Consider the following 24,696-nt stretch of genomic DNA (forward strand, 5'->3'; position numbering starts at 1 on the left):
CTGATTATGTCAATATATGAAAAGGGGGTGTGCCCCACAAGGAATTCCGGCCTCGATTTCGATTAGCGCAGCAGACGCATTGGCTATTTGCTTATTCTCGCTACAGCAAGATGGCAGAAGCAACAGACTCTACATGTAAGTAGGCAATTTTCTAATGCATTACAAAATTTTATTGTTACGAAAATGATTTAACTGATGAGTGAGCGATGTAGAAAAATTAGTGATTTAATGAACTACACCTTAATTGAAAAGAAGGTAAGATTTTTTCCCTTTTTTATGTACTTTTTTTCAGCACGCAGTTTAAATTATCCTAATTGGGATTTTTAATATATCCGTTTGAAAGAAGCCACGATTTAACGAGCCGAGATTTTAAAATATTTCAAAGCAATGCGGAAACAATCTGCTAAGCTCTTTATGGAATATTTTTTAAAAACTCATTTCCCGGAGCGGAAATTTTTAATTCTTGAAAGATGGAAAGATATGTGATTTGGTTGAGATATGAATATTTTGTTGTCGAGATATCATTGTTGAACGAAACTAGAACATCCTCATTCGTGAAGGTCTTCCCATGGAATGAAAACTATAATAAAATGACGACTCCTCTTATTGATTTTTATGAGAGAAAAAAAAAATTGTCAGCAAGCAAACGACATTTAAGCGCCATATACCAGTTTGAGCAAAAATACAAGAAAAACACGCCCATGTCGTGGTTTGCTTTTCTCTGCCGTCCTGTTGCAGACGGCATCTAATTTTGTCGTCTGCATCCTTGGGGTGCGATGCAGGTTTTTGATTATCCCTACAGTCAGTGATATGTGGATTATAATGCATTCATGTTAAGTGATTACATAACATGCGTGATGAGTAGCAAGGCCAAATGCGCATGTTTAATGCACTGTGAAAAATATCATGTAATATGGATTTGTAACGGGACAGTTTAAGCATATTGAGACATATAAATCATGGTTGTATTGGGTGAAATCGGACTTTAATCTGTGCATTTTGACATTGGTGCGAATAATTTGACAGAAAAACTCTTGGGGCTGTTGATATTACAAATCGTTACACTAATCCCGCATAATACTATCACCTTAATTCAATTTGCTTCGCATTCAGTCGCACTTGTACAGTTATATACCAATGTAATATATGTTTACCCCCGGGCCTAGTCACTTCTTAGTGAGAAATACCACATATACTACTATACGCGCACACGGCTAAGTGGACAAATTACTCGACTTGTTTATATATGTATGTGACATACAGCAAATTGTCTATGTGCCCCCGAAGTAGCCCTCAACGCGATGAAAAGTTCAGAATTCACGGGAATTAGATAAATATTTAGAATTCCATTCAACTACGAACCACATGATGCGTTTATATAAACTTCAAGAAAACCCCCATAACGAAAGACATGTGTAAAAAGTTAACTTGCTGTATCACTTTCGCGTCCCCCTTTCTTTATCTGCCTTATAGATATGGCATCTTTCGGGGGGCGCTAGATGGAAGACTCCGGAGGAAAAACATTGCTGAAAGTAATGACAGACAAAATTATATAACTGCGCACATACTTATATATTGAGTGCTTGGTAAAAATATTTTTTAAAAAAACGCTTCCTAGCAGAACTGAAGAGAGACTAAAGTACCACTCATAATCACAAGTGGTGGCCGATACACTTCAAAAAGAAACGAAGAAAATCTTTCTCTACAATAATTACAACCCCCTTATTCTTTTCCCCCCTAACTTTTAGTTGTATATTTTTTGAAAAGCTCATTTGCGCAACGCGCACCGACTCAATAGCACAGGGTGATATTTTTCCGCATTTTAATTAAGCGTCTAAAAATCACATTTATATTAACTCCTCCGCATTTCGGGCTCTAACCAAATTCACATGCAAAGCGCATTTTGTACTCTTACAAATGGTATTATAATGCTGAAATTTGAGCATATGGATTAATACACCCAGTTCTTGGAAACGTCCGCACCCAAAAACTTTAAAAAAAAAAAAAAAAACTGTCCATTTTGGATAAATTATAATTGGGTTAAACGATTGATTTTCAGTTGAATTCTTTCACTGCCCTTCCGCCTTTCATCTTTCGCATTGAAACAGAATTTTAATGAGTAATTAAAGCGATTACCAATCCTCTGCTTGGATGCTCCAATCCATTAAAGCGTGTTCGATATTGGAAAAACAATATATCTATTGATATAATTTTCAGAGCCCCTCTATCGTGCCTTCGTCAATTTCTTCAGGAATATGTTAGAATTTGAAATCTCAGGCTAATCGATATGAAGCGAGATTCACAGAGCGAATGACTCACAGATTTGTTTTTTTACGAAAAATAAAAAAAAGATCTTTTACGAAATGACTAAATGATATTTTACTCATCAACAGTCATTGGTATAGTTATAAAGTTCGGACAAATCGTTAACGATTTTAGTTTTCTGTAAATCAATTAATATTTACAGGCATTTGCAAAAGAAAATCAAGTGATTCAGACGCCGTGACTCACGCCTCGCTGAGCGGATGAATCGACAGTTATCGTATTTTTCGATAAGCACTGTAGTGATTATTGTTTGTGTATGTATGGAGCATTTTCTTATTTTTTTCCATGTATTTTAGGATAGGCCGATACTTAACACAGGGGGCTCATATCGCAATCATTCCGCTAATTGAAACATTCAGCAAGTGCCTGGGGCTTCCAGGTTTTTCATCCCTGGAAAAGACCCCCCTTCAACCGTAAATGATAACCCTTTTCCACCAGGGAGAAAACCCCTGCGTGTAAATGATGTAACGTTTCAATCAAAATGTCGACCCCCACTAATCTGATCCTCCAAACCAGACACAGTTTTGTATAAATATTTATAATTTCCATGACATCCTCAACATTGCATCGCTGGCGTGTGTTATTTTTCACTGAAGGTAAAGCAATCTAATGATACACAACCCGATTTAAACAGTGGCGCATTCCTCTTAATTCGTAAAATATTATGTATTTATTTGTTCTGCTCTTTTAAATCATTCTTACACGTTTAATTTCTCTTCAAGGCCACAAGGCCAGGTTCAACGAGTCTGGCTCGTCATTTGTCAGTTAATTACCCACGGCTGTTTACAACACTTGATCGTGTTTATTTTAGAAATTGATGACAAAGAGACTGTGTAATGAATTTGATGATGTTAGAGAGAAAGAGAGAGAGAAAGAGAGAGAGAATAGGCCTGATCCCGGATCTGAGTGTAAAAAAATAGCTGCAAGTTTATGAATTATTTCAATAAACATTTTTTCACAGAGTAACCCCTTGTGGAGAGAGAGAGAGAGAGAGAGAGAGAGAGAGAATAGGCCTTATCCCGGACCTGAGTGTAAAAAATAGCTGCAAGTTTGTGAATTATTTCAATAAACATTTTTTCACACCGTGAGTAAGCCCTTGTGGAGAGAGAGAGAGAGTTAGAGAGAGAGAGATTTTAGAATGCACAAGCATATTACACACAGTAGATAAAAATCCCAAAAACTATTATAGTGACACATCGGTTGGAAGTAATGACCCCTCTTAAGGTGACTCACTGGCCATCTTTCAGCTTGGTGGTCTTTGCCCCTTCTCAAGTTATGTGGGTGGTTCGATTGCCTAGGTGTGACTGTACAATTATTTTTCGAGGTTGGGTGGTTAAAACAATGGATTTGTGTCTGAAGGTTATGAATCACGCCAATCAATTTAGACAAAAGATGTATGTCAAAACTACAACCTATTTGCACTTAGACTTTCTGGAGAGTCGTAAATTCCTCCATTTCTAGTGGCACTTTGTGTCTGTGTTACATAAAAGAAATGCACGAACATTTTGGTTTTTTATTTAATTCGTAGAAGTTCTTCTCGAAATAAATGTTTTTCTTAATTCTTGTCGACCTACATCTTGAAGGGAACTAGTCCGTGAAATATGTGTCAAAGTCATGAGTATTTTTTAAAATTATTTAATCATTTAATATTTTATTATAATATATTATTATTTATAGTCCGTGAAATATGTGTCAAGGTCATGAGTATTTTTTAAAATTATTTAATCATTTAATATTTTATTATAATATATTATCATTTATATTGTATTGGTAAGGTAATTTTATTAAATTGTAAATTAAAATCAGGTGTTTGCAACTAAAATTGTAATTCAAGAAGTGCTCACGCAGTTAACCTAAAATAGTTAGGATATCCTTTGTACAACGAAAATTAACCCCTTTTTCAAAATTTATAGATCCGCATTCTGGACGTTCAATGTCCCTTTGATCTATAAATTTGACAGAGCTAAGACAGCCGTAAAATGAATGGGGGCGTCTGGTTGGACCACTATCAGTGTTTACAGTAGCCTGTCAAACCGGCGGGGCATGGCTGGGAGGGGGTGCACGCTTATCGCACGATAAAGCTAATGTTTTAATCATTTCTGTCAGTCATCAGCCCCCGAACTTTCTCTTTTAAAGAGATGAGGATAAGGGGAGGGAGAGATAAGGCGATGATTGATAAGATATATTCTACCTATTCTCTCTCTCTCTCTCTCTCGAGTGATAAAAGGATGGGTGACATATTCCCTCTCAGCATCATCGACAAACCCCCCTACGAATCCGCCTAATTTTGCCAGGTCTGGTCGTGTGTGAAAGCTTTGACATTCTTTGTTCTGGAGGACCCGCTAGAGGAGGGTTAATGATCTGATAATTTACTCCAGTACGGCACAGATGGAGTCTGTGTCGATGAAGAGCGAAACATCTGTAGTACAGTAATGTTTTGATAAGGACGGGTAATGCTACGAATAAGATGTCAAAACTAGTCTCCACGAAGAGACTGAGAAATGGGGTTTTCTCACGTGATTTATGGGAGAATTTGGGGGTCGTTAATGGAAGCTTTTTACTGATAATTTTTAAGTGCTGCTTTTTACTGTATCGATTGTGTATATACTTAAAGATACCAAGTTACTGTGTACTAAAAGACGTAATTTATGTAAATTTCATGTGAAATTTTGTAGGAAAAATATGAATAAAGAATGTTAACAAAAAAAAAAAACCAAATAAATGTCCCAAAGGCTGAAAAGGAAGTACAATTTAGATATTAATTGGAATTTTCTTGAAAAATGTTTCTTTTCATTTATCTGCATGGATGTTTTAAGCCTAATTTGTTTCGGAAAATGAATGGATAAAGATACTACTGGTCTCTCTGTGCTCGCCTCTTTAAACCGATCTAACAACATATTTGAATGTCAAATAACCATTTCACTAATAAATCCAATTATTCTCAGAATCAACACAATCTAATGAACATTCCATGTTGTAGGATTGTAAGAATATCACATGTGTTTGCAATACATATCACTGAAGTACTAAACGGTTATGTTGTCGAATGTCTCGCATTGATGGAATAGTCCTGTCAGATGTCAAAGGGAAGGAAAACATGAATCCGCAAGACAAAATAAACCCCCTGTCATACTGGAGGTCGTTATGATTTTTGGTTCTATCGAACATGGTTCCTGGTTTTTATCAGAATGTGATTCCGACCAGACGCCTCAATCATCAGCATCTGATGCATGTCCGACATGTTTTGGTGCTTTTCTGATAGAGGCCGCTTAAGGGCATGCGCACTTTTAGGTTCCTTTCAAACTGCACGCAAAACTTTTAAAAACTGCTATTTCATTTCTTTTAAATGCAATACTAGTAACTGCACTTAGATGACTTATTTCCGCATGTATATGTCCGATGTGCCACAATTGCATACTAGTATTATTTAATGAAAACGGAAGTAATTCAGTTTAAAAGATTGTTCATTCTGTTTGTTTAATGTCCTTTTGCGTATTATGATATTACAAAATGATATCTACATGGACGACCAAATCATTTCCATTTGCACACGCATTAATAAACAACCACGGATAAGAAACAAAAAATGTAGAATCAAAGAAAGCTTAGATACTGAAGGTTTGATAAGGCCTTGACTTGCTTCTTTTTCTCCGAATGGAAAAGCAACATTTTTTTATTTAATATAACATCTGCTGGACCGCTAAACGCCACAGTATTTGTTCAGGTCACCAATACATAATCCGACGATGGCTACCTGTCAAATTCCCTATTACTTCTGTCCTATCTGCCAATGTGACGCGTTCTCAAACCAGATATAATGCATTACCGCTCACCATGACCTGCGGGCGACGCACGACCAAATCCAACGCGCCCGCTGATAAATAGTGGATTCTTTCAGGGTGAGCCCCCACATCAGTGATAATAAGTTAAATATTTGTGGTCATTTTGCATTTGTTAGAATACTTGTTACATGTTTTTTGACGAGGTTGTTTTTCCCGTTTGTTGTCTGCATGAGTCCAATATGGATATCCAGAATGTTTTGACCCATCCATTTTGTCTGATTTGGTACAGCTTTCTTTATCAGTCTGTAAAGATTGTACCGTACTGTTCATTTACCAACTCATTACAGTAATGATTACTGTAATGCTTGTATTTGGGTGACCGGGTGAACGAACTTTAAGATGAGGCATCTTTACTTGGGATCAGCTCTATGTATGTCATTATACTGGGTATATGGCGTCTTAATAGTAAATATCTGGCATTTCTTTCAGTGTTACGTGTTTTCAGTTCATATTCTATGAGAGTGTGACCAATTATGTTAATTACTATAACTTTGATCTCATTTCCGCAAACTAAAACAGACAGCGGTCTACCAGCACACACTGCACGTGTTTCTCATTTCCAGATGTAGCATTTTGTTGTTTGAATTGTTGTCAAGCTATCAAATGGAAAGCTTTACAGCTATTTATTGATTTCTGAAATCGAGAAGACTAAGATTTAATTATTTTTTCGTTTTACGGAACAAAAGTTGTGACCCACTCTACTTTTTTTGTTCACAGAGCAATAGACAATGCTTTGTCTAGAAAGCCGATGAGGAGACAACATCTCAACAATTTGTTTTAATTTTATCAACTCTATTTTAATCTGGCACTTTGAACCTCAATACTTTACAAGCATACAAGGATTACAGTGAAAGTTCATGCAGTACTATTTTCATCGCGGAACTTCATCAAATGTTGATTTCTCCAAATACATAATAATCAAAACAGAAAATATCTTTGACAATTTTAAATTTCTTTGCATATTCACGTAAGATCTCCCAGAAAAAGTACATTGACACTTTAAAAAAAAAAAAAAGAGCATATTTCCAGAAATGTATAGAACCGAACCAAAACGTGTCAATTGAATAGTTAATAGCTAATTTTTCCATGAGAAACGGAAATCAAACTAAAAACCTTTGAAATAGACCAAACTCAGATACGAAATCTCTGTATTACGTGTTATTTTTGAGAAATAGTTGATAAAACAGTAACAAATAGCTAAATCAGCAGATATATTAACATTTTATGACCAGCAGTTCATAGAATGACAAGCATATGAGGGTGGACTATTTTTATCGCTACAAAACCCACATATTGATTGAATACAAAAACGTATGTCAAAAACAGAGAGAAGAAAATTAATTTTCATTCTGGGTTTTGCTCTTTAGATGTTATCGATGAAAAAATGTTGGTTTTCGTCAATGCTACGTAAAATGCTTATAGTTATGCAAATTACCCTGCATTACTGATACATAGAATAGGAAATTTTTGACTCCCCGTAGACCCACAGACCTCCGAGGTAATGCTAGCCCGAAACCAGAATTCTAAAATCCATTTATTGTATCTTTGGAGGAATATTAACCGACACGCTATATCGTATTTTTACAGCTCTTTCACAAGTGGTTTTGCTTTAAGCTTACTGTGTAGTTCTGCTTATTGCCTGTACGAATGTTATGTGCTCTTTTTGCACAAGTTTAAAAAGAAGCACATAGCAGTCATACATTTTTAATATACTCCATGTTTAAAGCAAGAAGTCATTAACCAAGAAACTACCATGCTAACTATTTAGTCAGCTTTATCAAAACCCAGGGAAAATGCCTTGACCCCCCTCCTCCAGGATTTTATTTTTAATTTCTTCATCGTAAATTCTTTACGCTTCTGAATGTATATCTACTTGGCCATCTGATGTCCTATGGCTGTTCTTCCAATTTCAATCTTAGGATTCGAGTTACGGTAAGGATGAATGAAACAAGATAGAAAATGTCATTTTTAAACCCCGCTCGAGTATAAATTTTTACACTTAAAATAACTGCTGTTTACTAGAGCATGGTGGGTAAATAATTGACCGTAGAAAGGACAATTAAACTAGATTTGACAAATCCTGATGGCAGAAGAGAGAGACGGTTCTACTTCATCTCAAATTACTCTACTCCGATAGGTAGGGATGAAGTATATACATTATGTTTACCTTTCCCGTATGTGATGACACGAGGAAGCATGTCAAACTATGTATATTCTATGAAAAGTTTGGACCAGACCGAAATGGCAAAACAATCAAGACTGTGAGGTCAAGAAAAAATAGATGTCGTGTTTTTCACTTGGGGGGGGGGGATTTCCTATCGATTGATTTATAACTAAAAACGAGATAAAGAGATGTTCCGAGTCATAAATAGGACAGAAGGCATCAAAGAGAAAACTGTGGTTTATCTGGTACGTTTTGAATTCCAGAAATGCTTTGAAAAGAATGTGCTGTAAACATTTTATAAAAATTGCAGACCGATATATAAATGCGCAAGACACTTATATTGCAGTATCGAATGCCTGTGGTTGAGATATATGTGTAATTTCCACATTAATGCCGCGTGGTTATTCTTTATTTACACGCAGATAAGTAATATCCATAAAATTGTCCACTAGCACAGACTCTCTTTGTAACACTTGATAAAAAATACACACGCAGTCAAAGGGGGTTTTGTGTGATCCAACTGGAGTTCGAGAGAGTATATAAGTAACGGGTTTTGTTGGAATGTTAAGATTTTGTGAATCTGCTGAATATGTTTTTTTTTCATTTTGTATCAGAAGTTGTCATATAAATTGTGGAAATAAAAGAAAATCGATCTTTTGGGATGGAAATGCATTTTCGCGTGTTTCTGTCAAAGGCTGAGGGTGTTCGTACATCGTAGCAGGCGAAACAAAGACGGGACAAGAAAACACTATTACATGAATATTTTATGATATTAATGTACTTTATCGCTTGTTTCATCAACAGCCATATTGCAAAGAAGACGGTCGGATAAGCGATTGGGGGCAAATTTACTCCCCATTGTTGCATCTTTCCGATAAGGGTCGGCGACCCTAAGTGAAGTCATGGATGCACAAGGTTCCCTTTATCTATATAAATATACATCTCCTCATGACAACGCCCCTGGGTATTAGAGAAGAGTGTTTAACCATCTGTATGTATTGATTTCCGTAAACATTAATCGAGACAAAGGGTTCTCCCGGGAATTTGACCAGACACGGTCCATATTCTAATTTCACGTAATGGTCGGCGCCATTGACGGTCTGTTGACCTTTCAACTCGTCTTTATAAATCCCCTTATTAGTCAGTTTATTGTAGTCTATTTACGTCGCTGTTGCTGAAAATAATCCCAGGTCAGAGTACATTCACTACGGCAATTATCATTGAGGGGATTATAGCGGACTAATCTAGTTATAATCACCTAGCTAGTGTCGTTCGCAGTCATTAATTGTTGATTCACAATCACATACCACGTTGGATATAAGTTGCAGCATTGCACAAATTGATAATTACTGACTATAAATATACATGTACATCTTAGCAAAATTTTTATTGAGACGTAGAAAAAGGACGTGTGCATGCTTATTTGAATATACTGATACATAAAGTATTTCTTGTTCAAACCTCAGCAGTAGCTGAATAAAGGAAACATCATCTGAAATACTTTTCAATGTAATAAAGCTGCTTGTAGACAGTCATGGATTATTGTCGCAATACCATGTCGGAGCACTATCGTTTATTTGCATCAATTTGTTCTCGTCTAACTCCACCTATCAGCTGGGAACACCTTAGATGACCTCACATAAACCAATGTTTATTGGCGGAGAGCACGTTGACCCTTACGCCTCAAACACGCCAAGGAGAGCATAAAACGACCACATTAAGACTTCAGTGCCCATCAGATAAAACAAATAAAACCGTAAGAAATAACAAAGCTCACACTTAAAGAGATTTTTTTTGTATACATTACTTTCCTCCACCCAGTTCTATTAAGTAGAGGCATAATGCAAACGAGTTTTGAAATGAGTTATGTCAATGGAGAATCAACAAGTCGATTTCCTGTCTCGACAACAAACTGTATTGTTTATTATAAGTAGCTATTCAAGATAGCTATTTTTTGTACCTATTACGCCTGAGGATGCTATATAACCTATTTCTGCTATGGTTCTCACACTTAGAAAAACAATTCTTGACAATTCTTCATGCCATCTGTACAGAATCTCTTTGTTATATTTTGGTTCCCAAGCCATCATCTTGTATAATGACAAAAACAAAAGAAGAAGCACATTATCAGCACTTAGTGCACAATGATCCGAGTGCGAGTGCTGTAACTATTGCTGTTGTATTGTGGATTCCCACGAAGTGTAATCGAGTACGACTCAAGTTGTCACCATTTGCTGCAAATCACGTACACCGCAAATATATGACCCACGTACCGTCCAAAGCAGCCGTGAACGATGATAATGGCATAGGGAAATGACAATTCAGTTTTAGCTGTTAGATAGGACTGGGTGGTACTCAAACACCTATACGATATTTTGTTTTCATGAGCGACCAATTGTGATTGTTCTGCAGAAATATATTGCTCGTAAATTGAAAAGTGGAATGTTTGTTAGACTAATAGGTGATACGTAGTACAACTTTTACTCCATGGGCAGGGATGCCTAGTATTTTGTAATCTGTAGACATCTGTCATCATCATGTAAACATTATACCTAAATGTTACAAGGCCAAGAGGAAATTCCAGACATGTTTTTACAAACTTAATTAAGATTCCTTCTGATTGTTGAGGTCATTTTACGAAATAGCGGGGCATATTAATTATTCGTCGCCCGTTTAGACTATACATATAGGAGGAATTAATACTTATAGCTGAAATTTCAGTTTCTAAGAGGCAAAAAAATGTTTTGACGCATGCTTTGCTGGAGATCCATGAAAACACTTAACCAGTTGCCCTAAGGAACAAATACCATTGTTTCTGGTTTGCTTTTTTGCACCCTTTGCAATTAAACTTCTATAAACATTCCAAAGTAGGCAGTTGTTTTTTTTAACGAACGTCAGTTTATACTCAATGATGTTTCAACTTCCCTTTCCTGTTAAATGTCTTAAGCGAGAAAAAAGACAAAAAAGTTGAAGTGCGAGAGATTGTTTATCTTTCACGAAATAACCTCGTATTATAGAATGAAACAACTGTGAATGCCAACAACAGGAATATTTTTTTTTTGATAATAACAAAATTTTAGATATATGGTTACATTTTGCTCGGTTAATCTATCTTTTGAGGACGTAGCATTTCTATTTAGCAACATGCACATTCTCTGTGTTCTTCGAGACATGACAAGATAGAGAAACTAGTCAGGAATTTAACAACAGCATTTATGTAAATAGAATTTTCCTTTTTGTAAGTGAAAAACATAGATGCACAAGAAACAGCATACACTGGTGTAAACACAAAGGGAAAAATGCAGGTGCATGTCTTAAGTCGATTGGGATCATAAAAAATCCCTTTATTTCACTTCAGGATATCTACAGGTGTGAAAAAACACTTGTTGCTTGATTCACGGTAAAAATGTCATAGATTTAGACGTGGAACAGACGTGGCATGCTCTAATGAAAGTCGATAGAAAAAAAATCAGACAGTAGCCTCGGTGATGCGATAAAACGTATCCCCAATGAATAAAATTTGCTGTGAAATTACTGTGCAATTCCAGAACTGCAGCGATATTTAGGAATATTGATTTCTTCAGGAAGCTATTTAATGGTCTAACCGAACAGAATGCATTCCAGCAAAGTTCTAATGGCAGAGGACCGCTGCTGTGTCCCAAATACTTCACGTCAAAACTTGAGGAGTCCATGTTTAGCACCATTTCCGGTCCTTCATCTGTTGACGTAACAGAATGAGACCTTATGGGATATTTCGCTCTTTTTGAGATAAAAATAAACAAGCTGTCTTGTTTCTGATATCGTTTACATCAATTCCGATATTTTTATCAGACAGTATATTTTTTTTTTTTGTCGAAGTAAAGTATGTCAAGAGTGAAATATGATATGAAACATGATCTCGTGGATTGCGGGGGGACAAAGAATATTTAAACCCTCTTCAAAACTGCAAGGGTAACAATCGAAAGTTATGCTTGTGGTAGAAGTGAAGAATACTTGACTAACTTAAATATCACTATGGCATACAAAATGTCAAAATTTTATGATTGAGGATGCAATTATAAAATAGTAATTTGTTTCCTGGGAACGTTGAGCGGCCTACGAATAGCGTTCACACCAAGATCTTGTGACAAAGTCCCTGTAACAACTTTACGAAATAACTCTCTCTCTCTCTCTCTCTCTCTCTCTGAAGGAAACAAAATACCAAAATACCTGGAATGGGAGAGATTATTGAAGTTTATTGTTTCCTGATTGCAAGACACAATCTTAAATCATAAAGTAGCCGAAGCCATTTAGTCTAGCTATTTCGGTGATTCTAGAGCAAATATTATAAATAAGTATTGATTAAAGCAATGATCTCTTGCTATAAGACTGTTAAGCCAAATAGTATTATAGCACAAGAGAAAACCATATTTCTTTATTACAGACAAAGACTATTTTCCGACTCTATCACCAGCCCGGAAAGCAAATCCTTAAGTTCGGTTCATGGTATCAATAAATCCTATGCAAAGATTACGACATTCAGAGACATAGTTTTAGCCTGGTCGATCGATTTATTCTGAATTTTCTAGAAGAACTGGTCTCTTGCAGGACAGAAAATTACAGTACATCGTTATCACAAAATGAATTGTCTAGTCGTCTTTTCAATCAAATTACGCTGTAGTATTGAGAATCCGTTCTTTCTTGGTTTTTCTACAGGTATTTAGTGTGCCAGTGTTATTTTTTCACAAACACCGTACATTTTTCCCCCCTCAGTACATGTAATCGCCATCTTAATAACTTTTTGAAACAAAGGAAAAAACAATATCCGATTCACCAATATCAATCTCTTAATGAAAGTTGAAGTATTTTAAGTGTGAGTTGTATTTGACCTTAAGATATCTCCGGTTCCCTTGTGGTCACCCAATTGTCGCAGCAGTTTTCAAATTGTATCACTTTAATTAGAAGTTTTCATTTTAAGTGTATACAGACTACAGTAATTGATTAGAAATGCATGTTAAGCGTCGTATGGTTTTTTATAATGTGTCTCCGATTGTTCAATGCCTACAACATAATTTAGTTTGATGATTCATAGAGTATATTGCCGAGTTGCCGATGACTGAGGTTTGCAGATCAAAAACAGCGCTGCAAGAAAACCTGCAAAATCTATACTGCAGCGAAGCAGCGCTCAAGAGACGACATAGAATTGGAAAAAATAAAGTTTTCGTTTTATGTTGGCGTTACACAACTCTGCTTCGTCTGATGACTCTTGCAAAAGCGTTTTGGGGAACCGATGCAATCGTTATTAATTCATTATATTAACCTACTAAATACTGCATCAAAGGTTATAAATATTACTCTCGCCGCCCCTTAAGACAATCAAGGATAGGGGGTTGGTATGGGTTCGTTATTCTTAAACCAAATGTACCGAGGTATTAATTTGAAAGAATCCGCAAGGAATGTGGAGTCCTGACATAGTTATATACTGTTACATCGACTGCGTACGAATTTTATGTTCATCGTTGTATGTTTTCCCGGTTTGAAAACTTGCACGTGGATGTAAGATAAAATTTTATACACCGACACTATCAATTCAGTACAGATAAGTAAGAAACTTAAGATGGTGAGATTCCATGCGAGGGGATTTAAAGAAAAAAAACGTAAAATTTCAAATGTGCAAATTTATATACATGTATATACTGAATAGTACTCAGTTTGATCAAATTGAAGAATACGTATAACTCACCTGTGTAAAATGAATGGATTCGCGACTAAGTCTGTGATAAAATGAATAAAAATTGATATATCACAACGAAATTAACAACGGTATTATAAAAGAGAAAAATGGTGATGATAGAACAAATGAAAATCACTCTTTAAACATATAGTTAATAAGATTCATACAATACAGCTTTTCTACTGGAGCACCCATTTTAAAACCATTGATCCGCCCCTGATTAATTTTGTTAATGTTTGCTTTACTATTTTTGTTTCCAGTGGTGCTGGTAACAGGAGCGGGGGGATTCATCGCTACCCACATCGTCAAACAACTCCAGGAGGAGGGGTACCGCGTTAGGGGTACACTCAGGAGTCTGGAAGACGAGGAGAGGATCAAAAAGCTGAAGGAGCTTTGTCCAGACGCCAAGCACGAATTAGAGCTGGTAGAGGCGGATCTAACCAAACCGGAGTCCTGGGAGCCGTATGTATTTTTTTTTTTTCAAGCTTCAGTCAAATATGAGTCGATCAAAGGAAGATATAAAGTACGGCTTTAACTACTAGTAACACTCCTCCAAAAATGAGTTCAAACCATTGTTAGATATTTTGATATTTATACTTGAAATGCTTAAATTTGTTTTTACCGTTATCTTACACCTTGTTTTTATGTCTTCCGTACCAGCTTATTAAAAACTTTTCTGTAAGGCCTCAAAAAGATTCACGCGGGTCCCATGAACACTGAAAGTTTGAATTATAGGATTGCAAAAGATGTTAAACATGTCTCGTATTTTCTGTTTACAGGGCTGAAAAATGTTAAATATGGCACGTATGTTCTGTTTATAGGACTGTAAAGGATGTTAAGTATGTCACGTGTTTTCTGTTTACAGGGCTGTAAAAGATGTTTAGTATGTCATGTATTTTCTGTATACAGGGCTGTAAAAGATGTTAAATATGTTATACACGTCGCCAGTCCCTTCCCTGCCCAGTCCCCCAAGGAAGAAAGTGAGCTCATTCAGCCAGCCGTGGAAGGCACACAGGCTGTACTCAAGGCATGCGTGGCCGCCAAATCAGTCAAGCGTGTCGTCCTGACCAGTTCATGTGCTGCTGTTGGATGTGAGTTTTAACTTAAATTTCATTTCCATTTGTAGCTTTTTAATGCAAATTGGTTGGAAACAGAAGTATAAGCTTCTTTTTGAAGTATGCAAATATATCTTCGCTACATTTTTTTCTCTCCGAATATTTTAGCGGTCGTAGGAAAAAAGGACAAAAAGTACAATTTTTTTCAAGGAGAATTTTAATATTCTATTGAAAACAATCGAGAAAATGATAAAGTAAACGTATATAATCAAAGCTGTACATGTGTATATTTGTCATTGTGGTTTTTTTTTTTTAAAACAAAACCTTCAACAAAGTGGACGGTGCGCGCGGTTCACATACCTATTGACTGAAAAGTTTAAAGTAAGGCGTTTTAGATGGCGTTTGAAGCTCTCATTTTGTCACCAATCATCACCAAAGTCAATGAAAGCCATAGATTATGCAAACCCTAATTAGTTTTACATTCAACAAACAACTGCAAGGTGCATTAAGGCCAGGAAATACAATGTAGCGTTGCAATGAGTACATACCCGCGAGGGAAAAAAAGTGCAACTGGAAGTAGAAGAAAAAAATAATGGCTTGTTTGCAAGTATCATTCGATCAACCCAAAGACACTAGGAAGGACACTGCTCTTCAGCGTTATATTTCATTTAATTTCGTAGTTTTTAATGGTTAAGTTATAGTAGTGCATTGGATAATATCGCTACCAAGGAGAAAAGTCTAACATCCAACTTGATATTGAGTAAAATACGCTAAATCAGAGGTTGGTATGACGCAAGTTGACAGTTCGTCGGAACAAATCGATAGTCCCTTTCTAGACGATGACAAACACTACCGGAGTACATTTAAGTGGAAGGTTCGAGCCATTTATCCTTTGTCCTCAGGTTATAAGCTCATACACAAACACACGAAGTGCAGCAACTAGCACTTGGCCATAAATTCCCCACACCAGATTCTAATATTCACAGAATGGAGAACTTTATTGATACACGGTATTTTTCGAAATATGTTCAAACTAACAAGATTTAGTAATTTATTTTTTCTAAAACAACACGTTTAGTCATGTAAGAGAAATGAAATTAAATAATGTATTGAAATAGGCTGTGTTTACTGAATTTTTTGCTGATTCGGATCAAAGACTTTAATGTCCTGCTTCAACTTACACTAGTAGGGCAAGCAGAACAATTCTTTTTCTATTACACAAGGGACATTCATCAATACATCAATATTGTTATTTCAGGGGGCCCTGGCGCCGACACAAGTAAAACGTTCACAGAAGAGGACTGGATGGAACCAGAGAAGCTGAACGCCTACGGCAAAAGTAAGACGCTAGCCGAGAAAGGCGCCTGGGATTACGTCAAAGAACTTCCGGGTATGTCACGTGACTAGAGCAGACGACAGCTAGATATCGTTCCTCTATATAATACTGTAGTATTGTTTAAAGAATTAACAGGATTTAGATATGCATATTTAACGGCATTGCTTTACTTTGCATTTGCCAATTAAAAACTAACCAGACATCATGAAGAAAAAACACTCACACACAAACTTTCAAATAACATATTTTACTCAAATTAAAGAAATATAACTATTTCCAAAGTCAAAAGAAATGTCAAGGACATGTTTCCATATGAACCACCTGTCTTTTTACAATTATTTGTACAACCAGGAGTGCAACAGCAAAGTACATTACAAAAAAAAAAAAAAAAAAGGGGGGTTTTCTCACACGTTAAGGCGACATACAAATCCTACACAATAATCCGCACATACACATTATCATCTATTCTATCGTTTTTATCTCGGTTTGTGCTGTTAGGTATTTGGTGCAGTGTTAAGTTTTTTAGATGACTGAGAAGGCATTTTGCCAGAATATCTCTGCCTTTACCTACAATGTATATAAACATTTATTAAATAGAGAGTAACCAAGCGTCGTTTATTGTAAGAAATGAACATAACTGTTGTTTCATTCGGATATGCACGCCCGAGGTTAATATAACATCAAGAAAAACAACACCGCAAGACAGGTGGGCAAAAAATGTAAAATATCAAACATATAGCAACCTTGTGGGGGAGGGGGGGGGGAAGAAAACAAAAATACATTAATCAAATTCTTAACAGTTAATAGATAATGAATGTAAAATTTGTGTACATTTTTGACAAATAATTAAATTTACACAAAAGGAAAGAATCATTATTTTAATAATTTAAGAGGCCACTTCACTTTTGTACTTTTATAACTTCTCCTCTGTTTTTACTCTCTGCAAAAAATTATTTTTTGAAGATTTCCGCTTTAAACATTAGTAAATAGACAACGCACAATCCTATTCCGATCGGCTAAGCGATGCTTGTTTGTTAGCTATATGCATGTTGCGTAACAAGCAGCGATGGTGAATTATTTGTTTACGTTGTTCGAACATGCACCCATGCAATCGACCTTCTTCCCCAGCATGATAGATCGTTGTTTTTATGTTTTTTTCATTTTATCTTCTCAGATGAAGACAAGATCGAGTTGGCTGTCATCAACCCTGGATATGTGATGGGGCCCGTCATTAATGGGTCAATGTCTACTAGTTCTGAGGTAAGTGGGTCAAGCAAACAAAAACAATGCATAAAAAAAATCTGGACCAGATATATATATCATTTTACCCAGCCTGGGTGTGTGTGAAAGCGACATTCCTTGCATATCTAGGTCATAATTTTCGACAGGAAATGGAACATCTGTGTAAATTATTTTATCTTTATAGTAAAATTATTTAAATGTCACATAAAAATTACATTCTATACAACAGAGGTTCTAAAAACAAACTCGTGAATATTTTCTTTACCGTTTTTTATTTCATCTGTAACTTACAAAAATGTTAACGAAAACCATTTGTGATAATGCTGAGCAATTGTACAGAAAAAAGTAATTTTGCATTTTACAACTAAAAAATCTTTACGCGTTGTCTTTTTATTATTATTATTAAACTGAATCGGTGTAAAAAAGCAAGAAAACATTTCATTAAAAAAAATCATAAAAAATACCACAACAATTGCAATATCTTGAGAATTTTTTAACAGGTGGTGAAGCGTATTTTAGAGCGAGAAAAGCCGTTCGTTGCCAAGCTCAACTTTCCTGTAGTTGACGTTCGTGATGTCGCCGCTGCGCATGTCAAGGCTATGACGTTAGATGAAGCTGCTGGTAAGTTGCAATGCGCATGTCACATATATATGACGTCAGATAAAGAGAATGAAATGGCTAGTATAACATAAGGCCATTCCAAGTTTTTTCTATGTTTAGCGTCCGCGTGCGCTTTGGTTTTGACACTCCATATCAGAAAAAAAAAACACACAAAATCAAGAGTTCTGAAATTGATTTTTCTTGTCGAAATCTGAGAATTGTCCAATTTCTCTAAATATTTGTCTACAATATGTCAAATTAGGGATATTTTAAGCATTTAATACATTGATTTTGCTGAAGAATAGATCTTCCTACAAGATAAATAAATTAATGAAATCAAATACCTTGAATGACGTCATTTTTATGACTACTAAGTCTGTGTTTTATTTTTTGTCTCGTGCGTTTTTAGCGAATAGGTAGGTAGGTTTTTGAAAAATGGGTGGACGCTAAACATAGAAAAAACTTGGAATGGCCTAATGAAGAAGAAAAAAAAAATAAAATGTGTGCAAGTTACTCATTTCATTAGAAACTTGTTAGAAAATAAAACTAAGACATGAGAAGATACTCAGGATAGCTGGCGGAAACCTTACTTTTATTAACTAGAGAGACGAAAAAGTGTTCTAACTATTTAAATGTTTCTTGTTTGCCAGCCAGCATTAGGAGCTATGATGATATTTTCTGTTATGCTGGTAATTTTAATCGTCATGCAGACAATAAAGATAAACCATATTGTGTAGGGGCCGGTTGGGGGCCTTGTTAATGATTTTCAACCGGTTACATATATAAATACTGCTTATCAAACACAGTTGACATTTATTTGACATTTTATGGTTCAGATAAGTACAGAGGCTTCTAATTAATTAATGAATTATATTCAATCAATATTTCTTTTTTTTTCAGGCAAAAGACACCTTGTAGTAAACTCAAACGTTTGGATGAAAGAAATGGCGCTAATTCTATCAAAAGAATTCAAACATCAAGGTATCTAGATTAAGCTAGTATTGATTAAAAAAAAAAACGAAGGTTTTATGTGCATTATACATATAAGTGACAATTTTACTAACATAACAATGTCTAGTAGATATAATGCGTGGTGTACAACCTATTTTTTTCTCAAAGGAAGCTATTTTTGTGTACAAATTTATCAACTCATGAGTTTTAAATGTTTCCTTTTTGTATTTTGTAATTTAAGAAGCAGGAAGGTTGTTTTGATGGATTTTATATACATGCACGCATTCTAATTCGTGACTATACATACAGATATAAACCCCTTTAGAAAACCGAAGGAGCTAATTTAACAGAAATGAGGCACAAAGCTTATCACTACCAACATATTCTAAAACTAAATTTTCCTCGTTTTTCAATCTTTCAGCAATGTTGTGATTCATATTTTTGTGCAAAAAATCGACATGGATAAATATATAATGTCTGTTAAAATTGGCATTCATGAGTATAAAAAGACGCAGGATCGCCCACGTAACGAGAATGCAATATTTCTCTAATTTATCGGGGCTTTAAAAATACCAACGTCAGAAAAAAAAAAGTCTTTGATGAATTAACATGATTGGAATCAATGATAATGACACTCATAGTGGAGGCATTGAAGAAAATCAACACTCATGAAATGGCCCAATTCTTTGCTTGAATATTTATTTAATTTTATGGAAATTTTATGATTTGATAATTTTTATTATCCCATCTTTACGCCTTTATACAGTGAATATAGCTGATGAAATAGCGTATTCACGGTTTCGATGTCACAAAGGTTTTTGCATGAATTTGATCAAGTCAAATATTGTCGATTTTCATGTACATGTAGAAAAAGTGCAGAACATGTGATATAACGGATTTCCCATGGTTTGTGGTTGGAGATGATTTTTCTTATCCAACTCATTGTGTGTTTTATCCACTTGTCAAGGCTCAGGAATAAAAACATATAACTCGCCGGATGAAAAAAAAAAAATCATATCCAACCACAAACCATGGGAGATCCTAGATATACATGTATCATCCTGGAATAGCTAAATTAACGACTGTCTGTATTATTTATTATTATGTCATGAATGGAAGTCAAATGACACTGAAGATCTAAATATATTTTTAATAATTTGAAGAAAAAAAATGTATTCTTTGGGGAAAAAATTCCCATTTGCATTTGCATAAAGTGATTTGAACATATATGAATTTGATACATTCTACTTTGAATTTTTTAGTAACTGTCGTTCGTTTTCATAAATGAAAGTTCTGTTTGAAATAAAAATTAGAAAGAAGTTCAACAAGTAGGTCACGTCTGTAAAATGCACAAAATGTAAATTGAGCAAAAATATTCCGCATTGGGTTGTGTTTACTTTTGGATCTTATATCTTTTGTATAACCGGACGAACGAAAATAAAGGATTTTATTTGAAAAAAAGAACAATCAGGGAAGTTATTTTTTATACATTTATTTAAATGACACTTGACAGGTGTAAGATTAGGGGGAAAAAATAAAGATGACTTAAGTGATACTGATATAAGTTTTAAAGTTTGTAGCCTATTGCATATAACAACAAATTCTCGGGTTTTCCCTTCACATCAATGTATCCATGTATGTGTCTCGTCTCAGTCTGCGAAAAACTATATATCAATTAAAACTCATCATATTTAGGTGTGATTAAGGCAAAAAAAAAAAAAAAAAAAAAAAAAAAAAAAAAAAAAATCTACTCCCTAAGTTCAGTGATTTGTAATGTTACATAATTACCCATTCCCCTTGAAGAAAACTTGACAACGGGGTACAAATGATAATAATAATTTATTTTAATTATCTTGGCCGCTGAAAATAGTATTAATAGTATTCCAATTTGAAATGTCTCGTTTTTACTTATTTCGATTAGTAATGTTAAGGATAACCGGCTAATAAGAAATGATAGGGACTGCAATGAACAACAACTAAATTATCTAATAGTAAAGAAAAAAAAATCTTTTGTCTTCGAGAATTGACAGGAAATGGAGGCACTTTCATGACCAAAGAGAGATAACTTGTTTAAAAGTATTAACTTTTTTCAGGATACAATGTACCTACAACAAACTGCCCTAATGCCATCCTCCATATGTGCAGCTGGTTCGACAAGACCATTAAAATGATAATGCCGGACGTCGGAAAAGTCTTCAAATTTGACACCACAAGGGTAACGTTTCATTCATAACTGTAAAATTAATTTCTTTAAGAAATTTTTTTAAAATTCACTTATTCTGAAGGTAAAACCTTCAGAATAAGTGAATTTTAAAAAATTAACACAAACACACAAGTTTAAATATGTACGATGACACCGACTGCATTAAGAGTGAAAAGGATAATGAACTTTAAATGATTTTATCCAGATGAAGGATGTCCTTCAAATTACCCCGACTGAGCTCAAGGACACATTGATTGACATGGCCTACAGTTTAATTGACGCGGGTCTGGTCAAGAAAACGAAGAAATTCAAGGGCCCCGGCAGTGGGGAGCCCGAGGGGGGAGAGGAGGGGGAGAAAAAGGAAGAAGGCCAGGAAAATGAAGGCGAGGAAAAACCTAAAGAGAACGGCGATGTCAAAGATGAAGACAAAAATGAAGACGATCTGAAAAAGGTAAAACTGCAATTAAATAAAATGTTGTGGAATAATTACTTACTAGTTTACCTCATGAATAAGGATCTTACATTATTTTCTTTAAACCTCAATATATATACGGAGATTAAAAAAAATCACAAGCAAAGAGAGATAACTCGTATAACGAAATATTGTAGGAAGGAAAGGAGGAAGAGAAGTCTGAAAAAATAGAGGACGTTAAAGATGAGAAGAAGGAAGGGGATGAGGAAAAGAAAGAGGAAACCAAGACAGAGGAAAAGAAGGAGGAAAAATCAGAATCTAATCCAGAGGAAACCGCAAAATAGACGTGAATCACCGATAGATTTATATTTACAATTGACTCCTAACATGAAACATATTGCCATGACATATTTTTTATAAAAAATTCCACATGGTTTGGAAATGTTGTGAGGAATGGATATCGACCTGGCGGGGATTATTTTTTTGATATAGATGGAGTAAGAAAAAAAATTGTGACACAAAGTGTGGGAGACTATGGACAAGGCCTAGTCATGGGTTAAAAAATATGAATGATGTTTTTTTTTCTTTCACGTGACACTGACTCAAAATCTCGAAGGACCAATTTATGATGAAAAAGAATATATATGTTTACAAAAAAAAATATTAAAACTTTGGAGGGAATTTCAGATATCAAACCAAGTGCTATGAAAATGAGGGGCTTTTTTCCCTTTCATAATTCATTACTTAGCCATAAATATCATAAAAAAAATATTCACTACATTTTTTCAATGAAATCCTGTTTTTGTCACACCAAACTGTACATTTTATGACAGAAGTGCAATATTAAATTGTGTAAAAAAACATATAGGGTATTGCTACTGTCAAGTCTGGATTAACAAGTTTAACAATATAACTTGACACTGTTAAACCAGGTTTGACTGTAAAGATGTACCGCCATATAGTGTCACGAAAAGAAAGAATCAAGCTTATCAAAATACTCATTTATTTCATGAATTTAGAGCTTTTTATATTGTTTCCAGTTTTTCAATTTAAGCAAATTACATGCAGTTCATGGAAACATTCACCTATTGTTGGCTTGGAACTTAGTTTTTGTACAAAAAATCATTAGTGTTAACCAGTTTATGCCTTCATTTACGCCACTTTTTCGCTCAGAGTCCATTATAAATGGATGAAGTGTTGTTTCGTATTGTGATGAGCTAAACCATACATTGGCTGCCTTGAAGTTATTTTTTATCAAGAGTTTTGCTCTCCTTTTTTGATACTGATGAGTTTTAAAAATTTTTAATTCATGTTTGTAAATCTAATGCATCATTTTTTTTAACACCGGGAACCTGTTTTAATGAACTTTCGTTAATTATTCTCAATTTTGTAACACGTAAGGCGTCAATGATACATCTAGAAGCTGAGAAAAACAGAAGAATTTTTTTTTGATACTTAGTGTATATCCAGGTTAAAAAAAATGATATAGATAAAATTAAAATAAGAACTCGTGTGAAATTTATGTGAAACATTTCTAAATTTAGGGCAATCGAACGTCTCTTTTGAGATTCGTATATTCCACTTGAAATTGTGTTAGTGAAATTGTGTGAACAATGCAAAGGTTGTACCTACATTTCTGTTCTGTTCTGTATAATTTATATGTATCCTAAAATAGATTCATCTGTGTACTCTCGAGAATCGTATAGTCAAAAATAAAGGAATTTAGATTGTTTTTAAATCTTTTTTTTTTTATTTCATTTTTTTTTGTTTTACACATTAATTAGTATGTAGAACTGTATGATATCGTATTGTAGATAAATGATGGAAATATTTGCAGATTAAAATGCCAAAGTGTTGTAATAAAACCAGTATGTTAAGCGCTTACATATATATTAAAAAAAGTAATGTGAACATTTGTATAAATTTTAGCTGGACATGTTCAATGTGTAAACAAGTTCTATAAATATATTTTATATGCCACATAGTTGCACTGCGTTTATAGTGTCATGGTAACTTTATAGCTCATTAATACCCCTAACTAGTCCTAGTATGTTTGCCATATAAAGTCATTTATTTATTAATTGTTTTATAATTTGTCATGCATGCATTATGAGATTAGTTTATAAATGTTTGAGGGAACCTTTTATCCTCGGACATTTTGTGTATACTAGTATCTCATTATTTTTTACAATTGCATATTCAGTATTACATTTCGTATTTGTAATTTGTAATCACATTGTAACATTCCGCAATTTTTTATGAAAATTTACGGAATGCTGTATGTGAACTTACTAAAGCATGGAGTCTTCGTTCAACCAATTCAATTTTTAGCTATTTTTGTAACAATTTTTGGGGTGAACTTGTGTATACATTATATACTTGCAATGGTATATACGGTTCACCATTTAAAAATTTTGTTTTGTCTTGTGCTAATAATTTTTAACTGCAGTAACATTGGAAAGCATTTGGAGTGAAACCTAATCTCTCTTAATCCACTGGCATATAAAACAAGCTTTAATTCTTCAGTCAAACTTATTTTAGTCATTTAATTTGCATCTTGTCAAAAGTCTGCTGGAGATCAAATGACTTGTATCCAAAATAAGATAATGACTAAATTTACACATGTTGATTTCATTCTAAGGTTATGACTCTCTTTTCCGGAAATTTTAAAGTTATCCGATGCCATTCAGAACAAAAATCTAGTAAATTGAAAAAAAATCTCTATAGGTACTATTTAGGTTGTCATGGAAACGGTTGTGATCTCCAGTAGCGCCTACGTCATCAATGTATTGTAAGCTCAATTCTATAAATGTGCATTACTTGTACCAATAAACAAGTCTATGTCTGTATCAA

General features: G+C 34.6%; 1 protein-coding gene across 1 annotated transcript; it reads left to right on the top strand.

Moving 5' to 3' along the window:
• Nucleotides 1-24,696, top strand: LOC133176505 (uncharacterized). The gene is made up of 10 exons (XM_061311621.1): nt 1-135; nt 14,305-14,506; nt 14,954-15,135; nt 16,358-16,489; nt 17,610-17,695; nt 18,178-18,298; nt 19,178-19,258; nt 21,322-21,443; nt 21,637-21,882; nt 22,041-24,696. Exons 1-10 carry the CDS (start codon nt 111-113, stop codon nt 22,185-22,187), a joined length of 1,344 nt encoding a protein of 447 aa, XP_061167605.1. The 5' UTR covers nt 1-110; the 3' UTR covers nt 22,188-24,696.

The sequence above is a fragment of the Saccostrea echinata genome, unplaced genomic scaffold (genome assembly GCF_033153115.1).
Source record: "Saccostrea echinata isolate AGI-Se365-2 ecotype Australia unplaced genomic scaffold, CSIRO_AGI_Sech_v1 ptg000076l, whole genome shotgun sequence".
NCBI lineage: Eukaryota > Metazoa > Mollusca > Bivalvia > Ostreida > Ostreidae > Saccostrea > Saccostrea echinata.

Coding starts and splice junctions, on each gene's coding strand:
- LOC133176505 (XM_061311621.1), top strand. CDS start 111: ATGGCAGAAGCAACAGACTCTACAT. Junction 14,507..14,953: donor AAACCGGAGTCCTGGGAGCC/GTATGTATTTTT, acceptor TTCTGTATACAG/GGCTGTAAAAGATGTTAAAT. Junction 18,299..19,177: donor GACGTTAGATGAAGCTGCTG/GTAAGTTGCAAT, acceptor TTTTTTTTTCAG/GCAAAAGACACCTTGTAGTA.